The 19908-nt window shown below is 52.4% G+C and overlaps 8 protein-coding genes across 8 annotated transcripts; 4 read left to right on the top strand and 4 right to left on the bottom strand.

Moving 5' to 3' along the window:
- Window positions 1-2162: 2162 nt before the first annotated feature.
- Z520_03226 (uncharacterized protein) lies at window positions 2163-2441 on the bottom strand (the record flags this gene model as incomplete). The annotated part of the gene is made up of 1 exon (XM_016773739.1): window positions 2163-2441. The coding sequence occupies one exon, from the start codon at window positions 2439-2441 to the stop codon at window positions 2163-2165; it is 279 nt and encodes a 92-aa protein (XP_016634685.1).
- A 1656-nt stretch (window positions 2442-4097) lies between these two features.
- On the top strand, window positions 4098-6497 carry Z520_03227 (uncharacterized protein; the record flags this gene model as incomplete). Its single annotated transcript, XM_016773740.1, has 1 exon — window positions 4098-6497. One exon carries the CDS (start codon window positions 4098-4100, stop codon window positions 6495-6497), a length of 2400 nt encoding a protein of 799 aa, XP_016634686.1.
- Window positions 6498-7308: 811 nt separating this feature from the next.
- Z520_03228 (uncharacterized protein) lies at window positions 7309-8819 on the bottom strand (the record flags this gene model as incomplete). The annotated part of the gene is made up of 2 exons (XM_016773741.1): window positions 7309-8310; window positions 8364-8819. 2 exons carry the CDS (start codon window positions 8817-8819, stop codon window positions 7309-7311), a joined length of 1458 nt encoding a protein of 485 aa, XP_016634687.1.
- Window positions 8820-9251: 432 nt separating this feature from the next.
- Window positions 9252-10715, bottom strand: Z520_03229 (uncharacterized protein; the record flags this gene model as incomplete). The annotated part of the gene is made up of 2 exons (XM_016773742.1): window positions 9252-10254; window positions 10300-10715. 2 exons carry the CDS (start codon window positions 10713-10715, stop codon window positions 9252-9254), a joined length of 1419 nt encoding a protein of 472 aa, XP_016634688.1.
- Window positions 10716-11823: 1108 nt separating this feature from the next.
- Window positions 11824-13277, top strand: Z520_03230 (uncharacterized protein; the record flags this gene model as incomplete). The annotated part of the gene is made up of 7 exons (XM_016773743.1): window positions 11824-11970; window positions 12026-12153; window positions 12207-12277; window positions 12340-12407; window positions 12465-12557; window positions 12614-12985; window positions 13077-13277. The coding sequence occupies 7 exons, from the start codon at window positions 11824-11826 to the stop codon at window positions 13275-13277; spliced, it is 1080 nt and encodes a 359-aa protein (XP_016634689.1).
- An 855-nt stretch (window positions 13278-14132) lies between these two features.
- Z520_03231 (uncharacterized protein) lies at window positions 14133-16094 on the bottom strand (the record flags this gene model as incomplete). The annotated part of the gene is made up of 5 exons (XM_016773744.1): window positions 14133-14332; window positions 14395-14542; window positions 14597-14657; window positions 14705-15927; window positions 15978-16094. The coding sequence occupies 5 exons, from the start codon at window positions 16092-16094 to the stop codon at window positions 14133-14135; spliced, it is 1749 nt and encodes a 582-aa protein (XP_016634690.1).
- A 431-nt stretch (window positions 16095-16525) lies between these two features.
- On the top strand, window positions 16526-18128 carry Z520_03232 (uncharacterized protein; the record flags this gene model as incomplete). Its single annotated transcript, XM_016773745.1, has 2 exons — window positions 16526-17567; window positions 17614-18128. The coding sequence occupies 2 exons, from the start codon at window positions 16526-16528 to the stop codon at window positions 18126-18128; spliced, it is 1557 nt and encodes a 518-aa protein (XP_016634691.1).
- A 571-nt stretch (window positions 18129-18699) lies between these two features.
- Z520_03233 (eukaryotic translation initiation factor 3 subunit G) lies at window positions 18700-19726 on the top strand (the record flags this gene model as incomplete). Its single annotated transcript, XM_016773746.1, has 2 exons — window positions 18700-19416; window positions 19502-19726. 2 exons carry the CDS (start codon window positions 18700-18702, stop codon window positions 19724-19726), a joined length of 942 nt encoding a protein of 313 aa, XP_016634692.1.
- Window positions 19727-19908: the final 182 nt, after the last annotated feature.

The raw sequence follows: 19908 nt of genomic DNA on the forward strand, positions 1-19908 counted from the left end.
CAGCGGTGAGTCTCAGCCGTCGACAGGAGCATCTTCGACCGCAACACTGCCTCTGAAACACCTTTTTCGGATTACATTATTCGCATCGTTTCTTTTTGCGACCTGTATCTTTCGTTGAACGCAGGATACTTTTCGCTGTGCTGTGTGCGACCTTTCCCTGAATCTCCCAATAGCCAAACATCGACGGATGTGGAGTTTGGAGGGCAGCTCAAGATATTGAAGAATTTGAGATGACCTGTGGGAAAAGGCAAGCTCTCCGTGTGGCAAAATCATGATCAAGAGACTCGATAACTGCGCAGCAGTCGGCGGTTGTCCTGTGTTCTGCAATACACGATATCGGTGTCGTGGCACGCATCCGACGCGACGTCCAACCACCGGGGTTGTTGCGGCTCTGCGGCCTAGTTTGGCCACCAACTCTTCTCACGGAGTGTCAGAGAACGTGAGGGAGGCCTCGGCTGGTGGCGTCCTCGTACGAACGAGAACTCTTAGGGTCAGACTCGCCTCTTCGACGTCTTAGCCGTTCACTTGCCGAAACGCCAGGACCGTCCTTGCTCTAAGGCACGGGCACATGCACTGGGGATGGCCACCGGAGCTAAATGGCGCTGATAGTCAGAACATCACAGCTAACGCTGTAAAAGCTCCGCCATCCGCAGCCACTGAGGGACAGGCTTGAAAGGAAGTACGGATTGATCAGTCGTGGAACGGGTCGGCAGAACTCCTATGACTCGTCAGTCTTCGCATCCACCACGACTACCGGCGGATTCTCATTGCCCAAGGGTACCATTGATCAAGAATCCATGCGGAATGACTGGACACTGACGGAGTCCCGGCAAAATGCGCTGGTTTGACAGTCCCCTCCGCTAAAGCAGTACCCTGAAATGACAGACAGGTGCTGGGAGACCCGTGAGTTGAGACCACTGAGCGGGAATGCCACCGACCCCCGTTTTAAAGCTGACATCCCCTCCTCCGGTCTTCTCTGCTCCTTTCAGGCTTCAGCTCTTCTGTCCATTGAGATATTTGACACAAACACTTCCGAATTTCGGGGATTGACTACCTATCTCGAGGGCTACGGGTCTTGCAAGGCTAGGACTAAAATCAGTCTTTCATCATGTATACCAGGGATCGCCCATTGGCCCCAGGTTTGTGCAACCCAGACATGCACGACACAATTTGGCTTTTGAACTACATGGTGGTACTACCTCAACCTGCTGACCACCCTTTACAGTCATCGAATATCCAACCGCATTCGCTGATTGCGGCAATTACAAAGTTCCGAATGGTAAGATCAACGACGCCATTGTCACTGTCGATATCAAGACCTAACCCAGAAGCAGACAATCACCATGCACGATCCGGTCATCCAACCAGCGTGCGGCGCAGAGGCTTCGGTAAAGACGATAAGCCTCCCAAACCTAAACCTCCCCCAAAACCTTCAGGAGAGCCACCAATACCCGGAGTGTCGTGAAGTGCTGGGCGAGTCAGCATGGTCCTTGTTGCTATGCCTGGGCGAAAGCAAGGATGCATAAGAGCATCCGACAAGAGTCATGCAGAAAACGGTTCCTGGTTGAAAAGTCGAAGCGGCCTACCGTGGGAAGAACAGGCCGCATAACCGACGATCCAAGGGCGGTCGACAGGAGCAAAGGACATGCGCTTATCTCCAAACAGTAGGAACAAGCTCCTGGTGAAAGGAGCTACAAATGAATACACATATATATATTTAAACACGAGTCTAAGCCTTTCACCCCCAGCCATGAGTCTTGTGATTGCATGCTTTTTGTTGGGCACCGACGCGAGACCATGGCAGTGAGGCATGGCCTGCTTTCCATAAGCCATTCCTTGAACCCCCAAACGGCCCACATGGCCGGTACCCAGGTAAATGGTTCACTGCGGGCGTTGGAGATACACAGTGAGCCAATATATAGAGCAATCTATCCAGACAATCGGCAAGGACAGGCTGGTGCGACTTGAACGGTCCGGAGCGCCCAAGTGGGCAGAGAATCGCGACGAGATATTCCTGCCAGATCGTGCGTAACCGCCCTTTTCGCCTTCTACTTGGGAAAATTTGGTAGCCTTTAGGACCTCCCCGGTGCACGCTCCGAATTAGGATCCACCTATAGTACAGTTAGCATTGAGCAGGAAGGTGTGGCCGAAGAAAGCAGCGTTCAAGTTACATTGAAGAATGACAGGGCCTCGTGTCCGAGAACGGGGTAGGGACTGAGAGTGGAAGGATCCAAATCCTTGGATGTGGTGAAAAATCGGGAGAAGCGTGGATCAAGCTGGCACTGCAAGGCCGGATATTGACCAGATTTGGGCCGCATCAAAGGACAACCTTGGCAGAAATACAGTTTGCTGTAGTCGTCTTTGAACAGAGCAGGGCCCGATACTTGGTGTTGAGGTGGATATCCAAAGTCAGCTAGTGTCGACGGCCGCCCAGTGTCCATTGTGAAAGGGCCACACATGGGTCGGTCTACTAATCTACAGAAGCGAAGGAGGGTCACGCGTGAGAATACTGCGTAATCCGTCACAGTTGTTGCGAAACGAGCCACGATAGAAGCCGACACGAGTCGAGTCAGGTCCAATCGTGGGGTGTTGATGGCAACTGAGGCCCCAGACCCATGGTGCGTTGGCGAGACTAACGGCCTCATTCTTCAGGCAGCCATTGCCAGCCAACTGACGCCGCAGGGGGGCCCGATGCCCAACCTGGACGAGGATGGCAAATTCGAAGACAACAATATGGATCTAGGGGATTGTGACAAGAGGAACAACGCCCTTGGTTGAGTTGGTTCCTCAGCTGCAGGCTGGAAAAGTGGTTTGGTAGCGGCATTGATGATGATTGAGAGCTAGCTCCCTGTAGTGCTTGGCCAACTACGAGGTACAGGTAGCTGGGGACTCACTAGGGTGACTACCTAGTACCTACATGTAGGTGCCTTGGTGCCTAGCGAGCTAGGTGCCTAGGTACCTAGGCACTCACTAAATTACTAGCAAAGGCAGCAAGGCAGCAAACCTAGCACTGGCTTACTGGCCATTGGTCAAGCGACCTAGGTATCAATCCACCGGGTGAAAGAAGGCCATGCACACTCAATGCAAGACGAGAAATCGACAATATGTGACTCGACCGCCGACCTGAGGGCTGCATGGGTCTGTGCAACATGCAGAGCCTATCCTAACATGCCTACCTAGGTATGCCAGTGGGGGATGCGCAGTGGGCAGAAGTGACCTGTCACTTTTTCACGTCATCCGCCCTCCAACCTCCGATCTCGACATCCTCCCTCTGCTCCTGCCTCTTTCGCTGCTGAAGGTGTCGCCTTCATGCTGCTACGGCTGAACCGGTCCAGTCTGAACATGCTCACGCCTTCACCTACCACCGTCTGGGCCCGGAGCAGCATGCCGGAGTGGTAAGGGCATGTTACACAACATTGCTGTTGTGTAAGTGATCTAACCCGAAGCTGGCAAGCTGGCTTGACAACCATCACGAGGAAGCTCGCTGGACTCACCCCCCTCGACACTTTTTCCATCCCACGGGTCATTGTGCCAGGCTAAGCATACTGGCCATTCTTCTGCCGCATTTCCGACAGGTCAGATTCCTCTTGCAGGTCTGCGGAACCGACCCGTGCGCACACCCCCCTGCCACGCCGCGAACCCAGCGCAGGGGTGGGAGAGAGAGAGCCAGAGACGGAGAAAGAGAGAGAGAGAGGCAAAAGGGCAAGACGAGAGAAGAGAGGGAGCTTTTGGACGTCACTCATGTTTCCAAACACCACACCTTAGGCCCATCGCCGCCCATGCGGTTCCCTTGCGTCGAAGTGAGTGCCAGCCAATCATCTCGCCGAGTCCCTGCCCTTTCAACATGAACATTTGCCAAAAAGAGTCTGTTCCCCTGACGAATGGCAGGACTCGCGCTCTCTAGATCCTGCCCTACACAGTCGTCTGCCTCTCGGACACTTGTGATCGCTGCCACTACTGCGAATACATCCGATCTGCCTAACGCCTTTGCCAAAGGCAGTTGTGTCGTTGCACAATTTCTCATCATCCAAGTGGTGACCTTTATCATCCTCTAATGCTACCTCCTAGCTGGATCTCAGAAAGCTCTGCAACGTCCAATGGTAGGCGATCGCTCGCCGCAGCCTCCCAGGGAGACATGGGAGGCTCTCAAGACCGACATCCGCAAATGGTATCTCAAGGAAAATCGAACTTGCGAATACATCCAAAAGCAGCTCCGTCTCCGCAGCCTCTTTGTGAGCGAGAGGCAGATCAAAAACAGGCTGAGCGAATGGAAGTATGAACGCAAGAAAACCCCCCACCAGCATTATCTCGCCATGTTGGTAGTGGCGGACTCATGGAAGGCTCGTGGGGGTGAGGTTATTTTCGAGGTACCTAAAAGAGAGGAACGAGTGACCTATAGCGCTCAAAAAATCAAGAAAGAATGCGAAAGAGTCAAGAAAAGATACCTATTACACCGAGAGTCTTTCAAACTCCCATCCCTATGCGAAGCAGAATACACTTTGAGGGTTGCTGGCATCTCCTGGAGAGACAAAGACCTGTTGCTGGATCACAATCGTGCCGGGAAAATCCAGATATACGCTCCATCACTGCAATGGCATGCAAGTCTGAACGGTCTACCAGTACAACCTTGCCCTGTGCGAAATAGGGACATACTTGCAAATGGTGGGAGCCCACCTACGTTATTTCAGGATCGACAGGACGACAAGGATTCTCCTCCGTCAGCATTGGAGCCCGTAGCAGCCTGCAGCGTCGTCCCTCCAAACAATCCGATATCTCAAACTCCGTCTCCTCCTGACACTCCACCAAAGCTAAACAAACCGCCCCGTGTCGGCAGTCAAGGCATACTCTCACCCCCAACCGGGATTGTGGCAACCACTGACTGTCAGCCATCGTCACTCGAGCCAGTTCCCTGTAGCGACCTTCCTTGGCCGGTCGCTGCCGCAAACACGGCCGATAACGGCAATGCACTTTTTCAAACGGATCCAGCTCATACGTTGCTGAGTCCACCCGATGAGGCGCTCCCAATCGAGGACGAGACTTATTCTCCTCCGCATTCGAACAGGACCATGTCTTCGACGGCGACCTTGGTTGTGCTTGCTACACCTTCTGAGACAACCCTCAACCCCAATGCCTGCCGTTCCTGCCTGCCACCACACTCTCACCAAAGCTACGATTTCAGTGAGTCAATCGGAACGCTCTGTAAGGGGATCAAGTGTGAGCCTCCCGACTATTCAGCCTACTTGCACCCTGTGTACTGCTTCCAAAACACGAGCGACGAGGACCACAAACTAAGCGCCAGTCAATGGGCTGCGCCGTATTACTTGCAGTGTTTTTCCGAGCATTTGCAGGAGGACATTCTCGAGTTCCGTAAGTCTCAGTCAATGCATATCCTGCAGTATGCTTTGGAGCACAACAACGAGTTCATTCTTCCATGCCTTAGCTGGACAATGTTGGTGCTGGGACAGACTCAACGGATGGAGCAACTTGCCGACTTTCTTTCTGCCAGTTGTTCTATCATCAGCTCCCAGCCTGCCATGCGAAAGAGTTACACCTACGAGGTGCCTTTTCGGTATGCTCTAGCTTGGGCCAGTAAAGATCTCGAAGAGATGGAGTTGCAGGGGGACTCACTAGGCCGGTCACACACACAAATTGGGCAGATTTGGGGCAGAGAACACCCCAATTTCTTCGTCAGTGGCTACCTCTACGCATGGCACTCGATGTGGAAAGGCGATTATCATGCCGCATTAAGGCTATTAACCAACAGCCTGCCAGTTTGTGAGCGGACAATGGGCCGTCACGACCTCCTGACCATTAACTGTTTGTCCATCGCTGCTCGAGCTTATGCACATGTAGGGCATACCGAGGCGGCAGTGCAATGCTATCGCAGAGCAATGAGTGCAACACAACTCTTAGAAGAAGACCAAGCCCATGTCAAAGCCCACGGGCCTGTTCTCCAACTATTTCGTTCAACCCTACTCGCCCGACATGCAGTTCTTCTTTTACGTCTACAAGACCCGCTTGGCGCAGAGAAACAACTTCGCAAGGTTCTGGATACCCGCGTTCTGATGTACGGTGTTCACAGCCTCATTATATGGTGGGCTGCCTGGCCCCTCGCTTCCATGTTGCAGCAGACAGGCCAATTGGCAGACTCGGACGCCCTCATGGACGAGTTGTGCCGATGGCACTACTGGGAACAGGAAGTCGAATGGTGTCTTCAGGCGGGAGAACCGCCGCCTCCTCGGCCCCAGTTCCACTGGCTCCGATTCGAGCCGAACATGACCAAAAAGGAGGAGCAGAGTCCTCCTCCGTTGGAGGTCGCCGGAGGTCTTTACTCTTCCCAGATCTGCGATGCGGGTTTGGAAATGCCTCCTGATGACGAAATGCACCTCGCAGACCAGCCTTTCTCGAGCGGAGGCGTGGATGTTTGTCTAACCGTGGCAACAACACTTTCTGGAATCCCGCCAAGTGACCATGACTGGGACTTTTTGGAGCCTTGAACACAGGAAACGAGTGTTTCCGCCATTGTCGATGGACTTCCCTGGCGTCGTCTTTCCGACAAAGTCGAATGCTCTCGGTGGGACCATATTCACACCACCTTTCTTTAGTCGACAGAGAGAGAAGTCTCTGTGGCACCAAGTGACAACCAACCTCAAGACCTTACACTAGGCTTCGAGCGCTGGAGGCCCCATTTTCAGTGTAGCTTGCAGAAGCGGCTCCTCTGGCAGTATCTGCTTGGGGCGAGCTGCTTTTTATGCGTCAAGGCTTGGGCTGGGCTTTTTTGATTAGACATTCCCAAACCTGCGTAGTCTAGGGCAGGCGAGGAAGCCCAGATCATAGATACGGCACTTGGGAGGTTGACACAGTACTTTTCCCGACGAGCGTTTGGAATGTACATGGGGTGCTCCCACGACTGCCCCAACAAAATAATATTTCTTCAAAGTCCCAAAGAACGGTGGCCTTCCAAATAAAGTCTTACTGTAAAATTTCATAATAAAAATGGGAAAATCCTCAATCCACGGCATGTCCCTGTTGCTCAACTTTCCCCAATCACACTTGCTTTTTGGGGAGCCTAAACAGGGAATTCTGACGCGTTTTAAAAAGGTAGAAATGTACGTCGGATGCCTCCTACGATTGCCTCAAGGGGGCAAAAAAGGAAGAAAAACAATAATGTTTTATTCAGAGGACCCAAAAGAACGCTGTGTTTCTAAAGTATAGTCTAACGTCTATAAATGAAAAACAAAAAGGAAATTTTCAATCCATGTGCTGGGCCCTTGGCTCGACTTTGCCAGAGGAGTCATTGGAGAGACTCTATCTCTCACTACTCGGCTGTCTCTTGTTCTTTTTCAGAATTTTCGGCCGGCCGCCGACGAACAAGAAGCTCAACACGGCCGTGACGCCCGCGATGGCCGCGACCACGACGTTCATGTTCGCATACCCTATGGTGTCTCTGAGGGTCCCGCTCAGGATGGGACCGACGGTCAAGCCGGCAGAAAACACGAGTGAGTTAAAGCCGTAGAGTTGCGCGTAGGGCCCGTTCTCGCCGAAGAGGCCTGGGTTGGCCTTGTCGTATTTTTGGACGACGTCCGAGGCCTCGACGATGGAGGGGGAGCCGATGATGGCGAGGCCGATGCCGTTGAGGGCGAGAAGCGCCGAGTATAATACGATGTTGGCCGTGCGGCTGGGGGCGATTTGCGCAGAGGGTAAGCGGAGCAGGATCAAGGTTGGGACAAGGTAGCCGAACCCAAGGACCGCAGCGGGTTTTGTGCCGTATTTATCCACCGCCCAGCCCGCAAGGGGGCCGAGCAGGAGGCAAGGGATGTCAAGGCCGATGAAGAGGAGACCAGCTTCTAGCGAATCGAACTCGAAGAGGGTCTGGGCTTCGGTGGGAATAGTGGCGTCGAAGGTGGCGAGGAGCGCCGCTTGGACGAATGCAAGGAGCAGAGCAACGAGAAGTCGGGGGTCGGATAGGCAGTAGAGGATGGGCAGGCTTCGGACCAGTCTGTTTTGACCGTCTGGGATGCGGTAGTTACCTTCCTCCTTTTTCGGCAACAGAGGTGCCTCTTCGCTGCCATCATCCCTGCTATCCATTCCTTCGCCTCGCGATTCGGCGTCACAGGGGTTGTCAATTTCTGCAAGAGATTTGTCGTATTTCACTGCGGTTTTCTTCTCGATCACCAGAATCCGCATGATAAAGTCGACTCCAAGCAATGCCGCACCTAGCCCAAAAACTCCTCCATAGCCTGTCTCGCGGTACAGGACCCCTCCAAGAACCGGGGCCGCCAGCTCGCCGACTGATATTATTGAGAAAATCTGTCATCCGCATGAGATCCCGTCTTCGCCAGTAGTTCAGTTAGGGTACTTACCGTTCCAATGACTTTACCAAGGTTCTGAGGACCCACGGTATCCAGCACCATGGCCAAACCCACGGTCCAAACAACAGCGGCGCTGGTCCCTTGCAGAACCCTGGCTATAATAAGTGTTGGGATATTCTGACCCAGAGCCAGCATGATGGTAGCGGCGAGTAAGGCGGCAAGGCCACAAAGGAAGGGCGTCCGCCGAGCATTGGTGCGGTCAGCGACGACCCCCACGGGTATGGAGAAGACGACACTAGCGCCGGCATAGGCGGCCAAAAGCCCAGACACCCAGGATTGGATTTTGTCTTCAGGGAGATGTATACGCTCTTGGAGCATGAATGGTAATATAGGGACAACAAGTCCATAGAGGAAGAGGTCGGTGAATAAGCCGATGGCAACTGTAGCGATGATGAAAAGAGTGCTTGCTCGCCAGCGGAGGCCTATGGGATGCTTGCTAGAAGGCATGATGTGGGAATATGCTGAAGCGAATGTGTACTGAGTACGGGTTACTGGTCAATGTGGATGACCGAGAACGTATCGCAATACAAAGAAAAGTTTGATGATCGTCTTTTCAAGGTAGGAAGATGAAAGGCAAGAATGGCGGGCGGTGGTTCGTACCTGCATGAAGATCGATTGGTCATGACCTCATTCCGTGTTGACTGGCCAAGAACCCCGCGAGGCTGTCGCAGCCTTGCCAAAGACTGCGTGACGGCCTTATTCGAGATGCGGTTTGCGTTCTTCGTTCTTTGAGGGCTGCAGAATCCATGTTATACAACTGTCACAAGAACTGAGACAGTCCGCCCTGCTCAGAGTATTGACCTGAGCGGCACCAAGAGCCTTGACTAATGATGACAGCTGCAATCCGCTTGTGCGGGTCATATGCGCAGGTCATCCGCTTCAGGGCCGCCGATAGATAGCGTCGGCCATCTTGGTGACCTGCACCATTTCGTGAACATCATGTATTCGCACAATATCGGCACCACCTTCAATGCTGGCGGTAACGGTGGCAGCAGTACCATAGCTCCGCTTGGAAGCCTCCGACACCCCGGTAACACTGCCAACGAATCCCTTGCGGCTTGGACCCATAAGCCAGGGGTAATTTATCAGGCTAGGAGAGTATTCTGTTTGCTCCCGCAGTCGCTGGAGACTTCTCAGGAGTTCGAGGTTCTGTTCCTGGTCCTTTGCGAAGCCCAAGCCCGGATCAAGGATGATGCGCCACGGAGCGATGCCGGCGGCCAAGGCAGCTTGAACACGCTCGCAAAGTTCTCGGGCTACTCCGTTGATGACTCCATCTGGGTAGTTGGTGAGTTTTGTCATTGTGTGCGGATCTCCTCTCATATGCATTAGGACAATGGTCTTTCCCAACTCAGCCACAGTTGGCAGCATTTGAGGGTCTAACAAACCTGCCGAGACATCGTTGATGATGTCTGCACCAGCAAGGATTGTCTGGCGGGCTACGTCGGAGTGAAAAGTGTCGATGCTGATGGCGACATTGTCCGCTTCCTTCATCTCTCTGATCACGCGAACAATTGGAAGGATGCGCTCGAGCTCCTCCTGAGGTCCAAGATAGTCGGCCTTCGGGCGAGTGCTTTGTCCACCGACGTCGATGATGCTGGCACCTGCAGCGATAAAGCTCGCAACAGTTGTCTTTATTGATTCAGCGCCTCTAGACGTGTGAATGCCTCCGTCGGAAAAGGAGTCAGGCGTCAGGTTCAAAATGGCCATAACATGAGTCTTGCGAGTTGCATCGTGCGTTCGGACGAGTGGTATTTGTGGCCTTAGAACGGTTACAGGGGACATAGTGGCATCTTTCTCTGGAAGAGCCTCCAATAATTGACCTATGCGGCGGTATGGAGCACTTGGTGAGAAGTCCGCCGGAAGATGCTCGTCGGGCAGTATACTAGCAGATGTCAGCTTTGGCGAGATTGATACATCCCAGACTTACTCTGCCAGAGGCCTGAGAACAAACTCCCTTTCGAGCATCAGCGTATGCGGAATATTGAGACGAGGGTGCTTGAAGAGGTCGCGGTTATAGAGGATGATATCAAGGTCTACTGTCCTAGGCCCCTTGTCAATCAAGCGTTTTCGGCCTAGGTCATTCTCGATTGCCTGCAAGACATCCAGTAATTGTAGCGGTTCAAGGCTGGTCTCAACTTGACAGACACCATTCAGAAAGGGGTCTTGATCGTCATAGTACATAGGTTTGGTCTCGTATAAGGAGCTCAACTTGAGAACTCGGAGGTCGTTTTCTCTCATCTTGGAAATTGCGGCCTCGATGGTAGCAAGCCGATCCCCCAGATTGCTACCGAACGCAACCACCGCTTTATTTAGGCTACCTGGAGCCGAGCTTGGGGACTTCATATCTGCATTGATCTGGCTCATTGGCCGATGTGTAGTCAAGGAAAATGAGTTGGGTTGTAGGGGATGCTGCTGCAAAGAAGAATCTCTCACGTTCCTTCTCGGAAAGGCGAATGCAGTCAGGAATGTGCGTTTGCGCACATTCGATCGCAGACAGTGCTGGGTCTTACTTGCATGTAGATCTTGTCGGATTTCCAGAGAGCATGTGTGATTGGCCACAGGAGGCAAAATCCTTACGCGAGGAAACCGGCTGAAAGTGCTGAGCAGATTGATGGACATACGAGCTTAATCTGACAATAGAGGCAGGTGAATAGACTGAAACAGAAGGGGACTAGCTGTTGGCAGCAACCAAAACCACAACAGCAGAAGCTCTGGACAAGACGAATCGAAGGTGATTTCGAGTTGCTACAAGAGCGTATATCCCCCAGCAATTTGGTAGAGAGTCAAGGAGTTAATCGAAAAATCGAGCCTCGTGGCGCACCGCGTGGCGCCCAAAGTGGCAGCTTAACCGAGTGAGGGAGGCGCCTCCGCATCTGCAGCCTTGGCACCGGATAAAAGTGCATGCGCAACGGGGTCCGGTGAGGATTCAGTGCGGCCGTATCTGATGAGCATGCGAGCTTCTCCACAAAGAATAAAAGGGTTCCAGCCGAGATAGTCAGGCGTTTCACAAAATTAACCATCAAGCCATGTCGTATCAGGGCCGTATTCCGCGTTATTGTGGAGGAGTTTGTGGGCGAGTGGGGACCAGCAGGGACCGATTTGCCCAGAATCGGGGAGATGCCTCGGTACTTGGGAAGCGGCCTCACTCACTCACTCACTCACTCACTCATTCACTCTCCCTGCGCTTCCACCGCTGCCACCGCTTCCACACGCTCGCATCCGATACTGCATTCGCATTAATCGGTCCCCTTCTCCCTCAGTTTTTCTTGATTACTTTGCGTTCTTCGGCTTTTTCTTCTCTAAACAAGTCTCTGGACCTTCGCTGTGTGTTAGATATATCTTCGTGTTGAGCCTCCGCAGCATCATCGATTCGTCTGAGCTCCCAGATACCGACGACAGATCCTATCAGTCAACCCTCTTCCAGGACATCCCTAAACCACCTTAAATCAAGATGTCGTCCCCTCAGCAACTCCGAACCACGGCCACAGATCTCTTGAAGATCAAGCACCCGGTCCTGTTGGCTGGTATGAACGTGGCAGCTGGCCCTAAATTGGCTGCCGCAGTTACCAATGCCGGAGGTCTTGGTGTCATTGGTGGTGTAAGGAAAAACATGGAAACTCAGATCATGGTGGACACGTGTTGATGTGTTGCAGGTTGGCTATACCCCAGACATGCTGCGGGAACAGGTTGCCGAGCTCAAAAGCTATCTCAACGACAAGAATGCTCCCTTCGGTGTCGACCTTCTCCTTCCCCAGGTCGGTGGGAGTGCAAGAAAGACAAAGTGAGAGGCGGCCATAACCACCCGGATTACCCGTTTGCTGATGGCCTTCTTAGCTACGACTATACCAAGGGCAAGCTCAACGAGTTGATCGACATCATCATTGACTCTGGCGCGAAGCTGTTCGGTAAGCGGCGGCTTATGGTCCAACTCCTGTGTGTGGTAATTGATGTTGACTGTCTGAGATAGTCTCTGCCGTGGGTGTTCCTCCAAAGGACGTCGTGGACAAGCTTCACAGACACGGCATTCTCTACATGGTGAGTCGCCCCGAATCGTGTCCACTGGGATGGTCTGGCTGACTGTTTCCTCCGCAGAACATGATTGGCCACGTCAAGCACGTGAAGAAATGCCTTGACCTTGGTGTCGACTTAATATGCGCTCAGGGTGGTGAAGGCGGTGGTCACACCGTAAGGATTCTCCCTCCTTTCATTGCTTGTAGCCGGAGCACTAATAAGCCCAATAGGGTGATACACCCACCTCCGTGCTCATCCCCGCCGTTGCCAAACTCTGCGCCCAAGCGCCACCCTCCAAATTCACCGGCCAACCCGTCCAATGCATTGCGGCGGGAGGTATCTTCAGTGGCGCATCCCTGGCGGCGGCCCTGATGCTTGGCGCATCTGCCGTCTGGGTCGGAACGCGTTTCGTGCTTTCCGAGGAAGCTGGTGCACCCAAAGCACACCAGGAAGCCGTCCGCACCGCCGGCTTCGATGATAACATTCGGACCATCATTTTCACCGGCCGACCTCTGCGGGTGAGGGCTAACGAGTACATTAAGAACTGGGAGGAGAACCGGCAAGCCGAGATCAAGGAGTTGACCGAGAAGGGTGTCATTCCGGTAGGCCCCTACTGCTCCCCCCTTTCCAGATCTCCTTTTGATATCGCTTTGTTTTCCAAATCCTCCAAGGTTACTGACTATTCTGTCACAGGTTGAACACGACTTCGAGACCAAGGGCGATGATCTGTCTGACGAGGACATGGAGAATGCTCGCCCCTTTTTGATGGGCAAGGCTGCGGCGGTTGTCAACGAGAAGAAATCCGCCCGCGAAATCGTCGACGAGTTCGTCAACGACGCCGTCAAGTGCCTCCAGACCGGCAACTCGCTGATCGTCTCCAAGAGCAAGCTATGAGCGTTGCGCTGCGCTGCGCTCCATGCGGTGGCTGGCTCGGGCCCCGAGTGATTGTGGAGCTAAGAGTGCCAGGGCCAGGGTACGGTCGGTCGTAGAGCTCGGGCGGACGGGCGCGCGTGCATTTGGTTGGTCCGCAATTGTCATATAGGCTAGTTTTTTCTGGCGCAGATTATAGCAAAATTGTTGACCTTTCCACTCTCGGGTCGATATCCTTTTTCTGTTGACGCTGTTTTGAGATTTTCGTTTCCCCCGATCTTTTTCTGCTCGGTTAGAACCTATTCCGCACCGCTCGCTCTAGCCTGTGGATGAATGACATTAAGAATTAAGGTCGTGAAACCTCGAGTAGATACCTAGGTCATTTTGAACTGTGTTTTGAACAACCGAGCTAATTCTCCATTTCGCCATCTCATTCACAATTGGCTCAGGCCGCAAAGCCGCACTATCGCTTGCTTCATTCCACTCCACGGGATTTTCAAGACTTCATGTGTCTCAATATGCTCCGTTGCAGGGCCGATCATCACTAGCTCATTCCAGTCCACTGGATTGTCAAGACCTCACTGATGGTTTGGGCTCACGGACTGCTTTGCACTCATTGTTACATTTTCCCTCTTTCAGCCCGAGAACAACCTGCTGAAAAGCCTTGGTTCTTCAAACACATGTCCGACTCTGCTCAGTCGCCATATGCGAACACCCTTGCCCATACTTCTCTCTCCGCTCGGCAACTTGTTCCTCGAATGTGAGGCAGAGCCGCCCCCACTTATTCCGGCGTCTTTCAACTGCATATCCCCCTTTCAAGCTCAACAATCAGAACTCCATCTTTCGTGGTGAAAATAAGGATCGACGACTGAGGCGCAGTCAGAGAAACTCGGCCTTCACCTTGCCATACTCTGTGCCCAGATACCACAGGGAGAATTCCATGTGTGCTGAGAAGAACGCGATCTTGATCTGGTATTCCAGTACATAATACATTTGCCCGTCTTTACCCTTTCTGATCGGAATCATGCTGTGGTGAATGGCAGCTAGGTCAGCGGTTAGCTCCACAAACTCCTTTACTTCTGCGCGATGTCAGTACAACTTCTTCATGAAGATGGACATTAGGTTTTGCGGGATCCCCTACCTTCGCAAGGAAATCTCGGTGCGTGCTCCTCTTCCTCAGGAATGAAAGTGTACAGAGTGAAATTTCTGACCGGAAATGGACCTTCGGACACCGGTCTCGACATGTACCAGGGAGTAACAAGCGGATTTCTTTGGTCAACCTCATGACCCTGAACACACGTTAGCGTTTAAAACTTCATTCGTTCGATCGGAACGAATCGTACCTTCTCCACAAACCATCTCATAGCGTCGAGCGAGTAACGTCCTTCATAGGAGTTCCATGTTCTGATCAATTCAGTAAAGGCTTTGGGGATTCAGGACGGGTCTCCTACCTCGGACGACCTATGTGCTCGGGATCGTCGTTTCGGATCCACTCCAATCGCAATGTTCCATATGCTCGCCGGGCCCGCCTTGAAGCGATATTGATCCTTAATTCGTCGGGAGTCGTATCATGGAGGGCGTGCAGTAACGCACCCCGGACTACAGCTGTCCAACCGTACGCAGGCTGCATGATCTCGATGTTCTCTCCGACAACCTGCTGTAGGCAACTACGAAGATAGGGTGATTGGCCGAAGCCCCCAACGAGAATGACTGCCTTTGCCTGCTTTGATTGTTGTAGTTGGGATTTGACAAGAGTTGTAATGGCAGTCATGACCGGGCTGAAAAGATCCTTGAGGACAGCTGCCTTGATTGTGAGCTTTTGACGCTTGATTCCTTTCTCGACGTTGTCGGTCAGTCCAGGGACACGGACGATTATGCTTTCTTCTTGCCCGGTGAATTTGCGCTTCGTGATGTTCTCGAACTCGTTCATGGCGTCTTCCAAGGTATCCTCGTCAAACCCATCCAGATCGCTGAGATTTTCTTCTAGATACTTTTGAAAGATGCGGTTCAAGAATGTACTCCCGCAGGAAGCTCCCGCACCAGGCACTGCCTCCCGTACTTTGACGGTAGGTTTTCGCGATACGATGGTGTATGTGATCAGATCGACAGTACCGCCTCCTGCATCACAGAGAACGAAGTTGTCGCCAATTTGAAGGTTATGCGGGTCCATCGCATCAAGAGCGTAAATGACTGCTGCTTCTGGCTCCGAAACCATTCGAATATCATGTCCCATCCCGGCGGCAAACGCACATCGTTGGGTTTTAGCCTTCGCAGCATCGCTCCAAATGGCAGGCACAGTAATGGTATAGCGAAGCGGGGTGGTGTCCACAATACTGTCGCCTAGTTTCAACCTGAGTATCTTTTCAGTGTGATGATGAAGCATTGCAAGATAATCCGTCGCCACTTTGATTGCGCTCGGCTTGTCGTTGTATCCTGGAGGCAGAGCTTTGGGGTCGGGATAGTCAACGGACAGGAGAGACACCCCATTCTGCTTCTGGCTGGGATCGAGATCAAGCTTAAACCACTGGTAACGAGCCTTTTCCTCGGGAATTCCGAAACCCCATAGACACTCAGTACCGACATAGCACAGCTGGGTTGGAACCTTTTCGCTGCTTTGTCCCTCAAGTGAGCCATCCGTGTCAGGCCACTGAAGGATTGCCGTTTGCACGTCCGGCTGTTACTACGATTAGTAGGTAAACCCAAGGACAATTCTTCATAACTTACACGAGCAGTCTGCGCCCAGGCGACCCCAGAAAAGGTGGTGCCAAAATCAACGGCAACAAATATCTGCCGAGAAGGCTGAGCAGATGCTGCGGGTTTGTGATCGCGATTCGGAGCCATAGTTCTCAGCTTCTGGAGGAAACTCTATAATAACAAGAGAACTTGTAAAGATGCAGAACGTTGAGATGGAAGAACTTGGGATGAAACTTAGAATTGATAGCCCAGTGCCAGGCAGTGGAAGAAAGGGCGATCCTTTGGGGGTCCTGAAGTGAATCATTAGTTAGGAGAGTGCTCAACAATGACGGTGAGGCAGAACTGAAGAGTGATTGAAGACTTTCCCTTGAAAAGATCTTACCTCTGCAACCTTCACGCGGACTCCTTTCTTTGTTCTCTCACACTCATCACTTGCTATATCGCTCTCATAACATTACTTCATCAGCTTCAAAGTGCGCTGCTTTGATCCACCTCATCCTGCATCTCAAAATCCTCGTCAAAAAAGGGCTCTCATCAATTGGCCTCCCTCACCACTCTGCCCGTCAAATACAAAAGTCATGGAACAAGAGCCCGCTCTTCAAAACAAGTCCCACAAAAAGACAAGTGTCTCCACTCCTAGTGAACCATCAATCATTGAAGAGAAAAGTTCCCTTCACCGCCGTTCGCCGTCCGCAGCCCTCAGGCACCACTCAAAGGGAGACAAAGTCCATGGCATGGAATCATCAAAGAGAGAAGGAACGGAAATACCGCATAACCCTGCCACATGGAAGAGCTCAGGTACCTCGATCATCCCAAACTTGAGCAAGTTGCTGTTCCGCTCGACTGGCGCAGATAGTCAGCAGCAGCTAGAAGGGCGGGGACGGTCCGAACAGTCTCGCAGTGGACCTGATTCCTGCAACCAGCACCAAGCTTCACCTGGCGGCTTCGCAAGTGGAGAATCTGTCGAACCTCCTGTACCTCACAAGCCCGTTACAGCTCGCCAGGCGAGAGATAGTGAGAGTGACAAGAGAGCAGTTCGAGCATCGGAAAAAGACATGCAATGCAGCATTCATATGCTTACTAGAGAAAATGATCGACTCAAGCAGGAACTTGGAGACCAGCATGAGGTGATGGCCATTCGTGAAAGCGAATATATCGATCATATCACAAGTCTGGAAAGTGAGCTGAGAAAGTTAAGAGCCGAGAAAGAGGACTTGTCGCAAAACTTAGAGAGCTGCAAAGACCGCATCTTCAATATGCTGCCGGTGGAAGGGATGGCCGATACTCAACTGCAAAGTCAATACACCACTTTGTGCAAAACTATCGAGTATTGGTTGGACAACCAGTTTGATGACGCGGAAGACTTCATCGGTACCCTTGCATGGGTCGGAAAATCCGAAGATCGAAGAAACCTGGTGAGCGAGTATCTTCCGCAAAGATATCTGACACTCGCTGGAGAGGACCGAAACGTTCAGATTCCAATAATGCAGGTGTTGGTCGCCCGTTACTTGCATCAGAATCTGCTTGAAAAGGACAGAATCTTCCCAGGCCTGGACCCCTCCACAGAAGCATGTCTGGGAATGGTCATTGATGGGCTGCACGCTCTGAACCCTGCGAAAGGTGAGAGGATCTCCTCTAGTGCTGCTTCATGACTAACCGAGCAAAGATAAGGATGCTATCCTGATGTGGGCCGTTGACCTGCAACGAGCTTTCAACACAAATGAACGTTTCAAAGAGCAGCGCCAGAAGAAATTGAGCGAGATTGAGGCCGTCATTATGCACTGTCCGATGCTCTTGAAGGAGATGGGGCTTCACGGCCGTTCCAATGATCCCGTGATATGTCGTGAAATTGTCAAAGAAGCAGCAGATCTGGCCAACAACATCCGGCAGTCGATGGCCGAATATGCATTCGACTTCAGGGTCGGTTCTGCAGTACTCTTCGAGGAGAAAGTCAAAAATTTCACGGTTATTGATTGCGGGACTGGTTCCACACTGAGTTCTTCGGCAGTGCCAATTCCAGGTCCAGATGGTAGAGTTGGTGAGATTCTTTTTCTTGTATATCCTGCCTTTGTGCGCAAATCTACAGGTTCTAGCAAGGAAATTGTTCTCGTCAAACCCACCATTCTGGTGAAATTCGATCAACCAGTTCCTCGTGGGAAAAGAAGCAAGTCGTCTCATTGAGAAGAGATAAACACGGCGCAAGGTGTTGGGACTCAATTGGGGACTGTCAGAGAATGTCGCTGGTGTTCAGAATGCAGATGGTGCGACATCCGCTAGGCCAGGAGAGCTCAGGGCTGATCATGGAAGGAAAGTGCAAGGCGGGCTGTTGGTTGAACATACGGAGGGCAGGGGCGATAGGCCTGTTCAATACGTACGATGCTCTAGCCGTGCAGATGGTTCTTAGAAGAGTTCAACAAAATGACACTTGAGCACAGCAATGATGAACTACAGGAGAGGTAGCTTAGATGTATCATGACAGGTGAAGCTCAGGGGCAAATGCAGTTTGGTCAGCCTCGCCACCAGTCGCACAGCCTCGTCGCTCTTGGCAGAGCTAAGCCATCTTTGGCGGTGCAGGCGCAGTGACATACGAAAATATGTGGGATATCAGTTCTGGACTTTTGCCTTCCGTCCTCCCCAGACTCATACTTTGACAATACTCAGGTTTCGAACCTTCTGTTTGTAAGGAAATAGCAAATTACACCAAGATGTCAAAGACCGCAACGTAAGTACCCTCTCCTCATGCATCGCAACGATGAAGTTGGAAGAGAAAAGTTTCCCTAACCAGCGATCTTGGAAATTCCGCAGCCGCCCAGACTGGGCCGACGATGTCTCCGACTCTGAACAGATCAACGATCCCTCTGCGCTGCCCGCGCCTGTGACGACGGTGAACAAAGATGGCACACGGACGACGGTCTTCTACCGCTTCAATGACCAGGGCCAGAAGGTCAAAGTCACACGCAAGACGCGCATCACCACACACAAGGAAAAAGTCAACCCGGTCGTCGCTGAGCGGCGCACCTGGGACAAATTTGGGCTTGAAAAGGGTAAACCCAAAGGCCCGCAACCCGATACCACCTCCGTGGGCGAGAACATCCTCTTCAGACCGAGTCGCGATTGGAAGAATGTGCAGGCCGAAGAGGCCAAAGCGGGCGGCGGCAAGGCCGAGGAGAAATCTCTAAAAGAGCAACTGAGAGACAAGAAGGTGAAGTGTCGAATCTGTCAGGGCGAGCATTTCACGGCCAGATGTCCCTTCAAGGACACGATGGCCCCCGCGGACGATGGCACAACACCCGTGGCGGATCCCATGGCCGAAGACGAAGAATCTGGCGGGCCCAAAGCCCAAGGTGGACTCGGCGCTGGTGGCAGCAGTTACGTCCCTCCGCATCTCAGGAAAGGAGCCCAAGGAGCCGGAGAGAGGATGGGCGGAAAGTACGAGAGAGACGACTTGGCCACATTGCGAGTTACGAATGTGAGTTTCCACCCGTCAATACGAATACGTGTTTCTCATCCATCGATCACTTGGGACGCATATACTAATCTATTCATCGAATTAGGTCTCCGAGATGGCCGAAGAGCAAGAGCTGCGCGATCTCTTCGAGCGGTTCGGCCGCGTCACCAGAGTCTTCCTCGCCAAAGACAGAGATACCGGCCGTGCCAAGGGGTTTGCATTTATCTCCTTTGTGGACAGATCTGATGCCGCCAGGGCGTGTGAGAAGATGGATGGCTTCGGTTACAGACACTTGATCCTGAGAGTGGAGTTTGCAAAGAGGACGACCTAGTAGACTGTGATCCCCCCCGCAGAGCTAGAAACAGGGCAAAAATGTACGAGAAAGCCTCCACGAAATGACGAGGATCCATTTTTAAAAAGAAAAAAAAAGGGCTTGGGCCTGGAAATGGAAGTGGCCGGCCTTATGCCACACAATACGTATGTCACAGCATGAACGGGACTTGTGATGAATAG

This window comes from Fonsecaea multimorphosa (assembly GCF_000836435.1).
Source record: "Fonsecaea multimorphosa CBS 102226 unplaced genomic scaffold supercont1.5, whole genome shotgun sequence".
Lineage (NCBI taxonomy): Eukaryota > Fungi > Ascomycota > Eurotiomycetes > Chaetothyriales > Herpotrichiellaceae > Fonsecaea > Fonsecaea multimorphosa.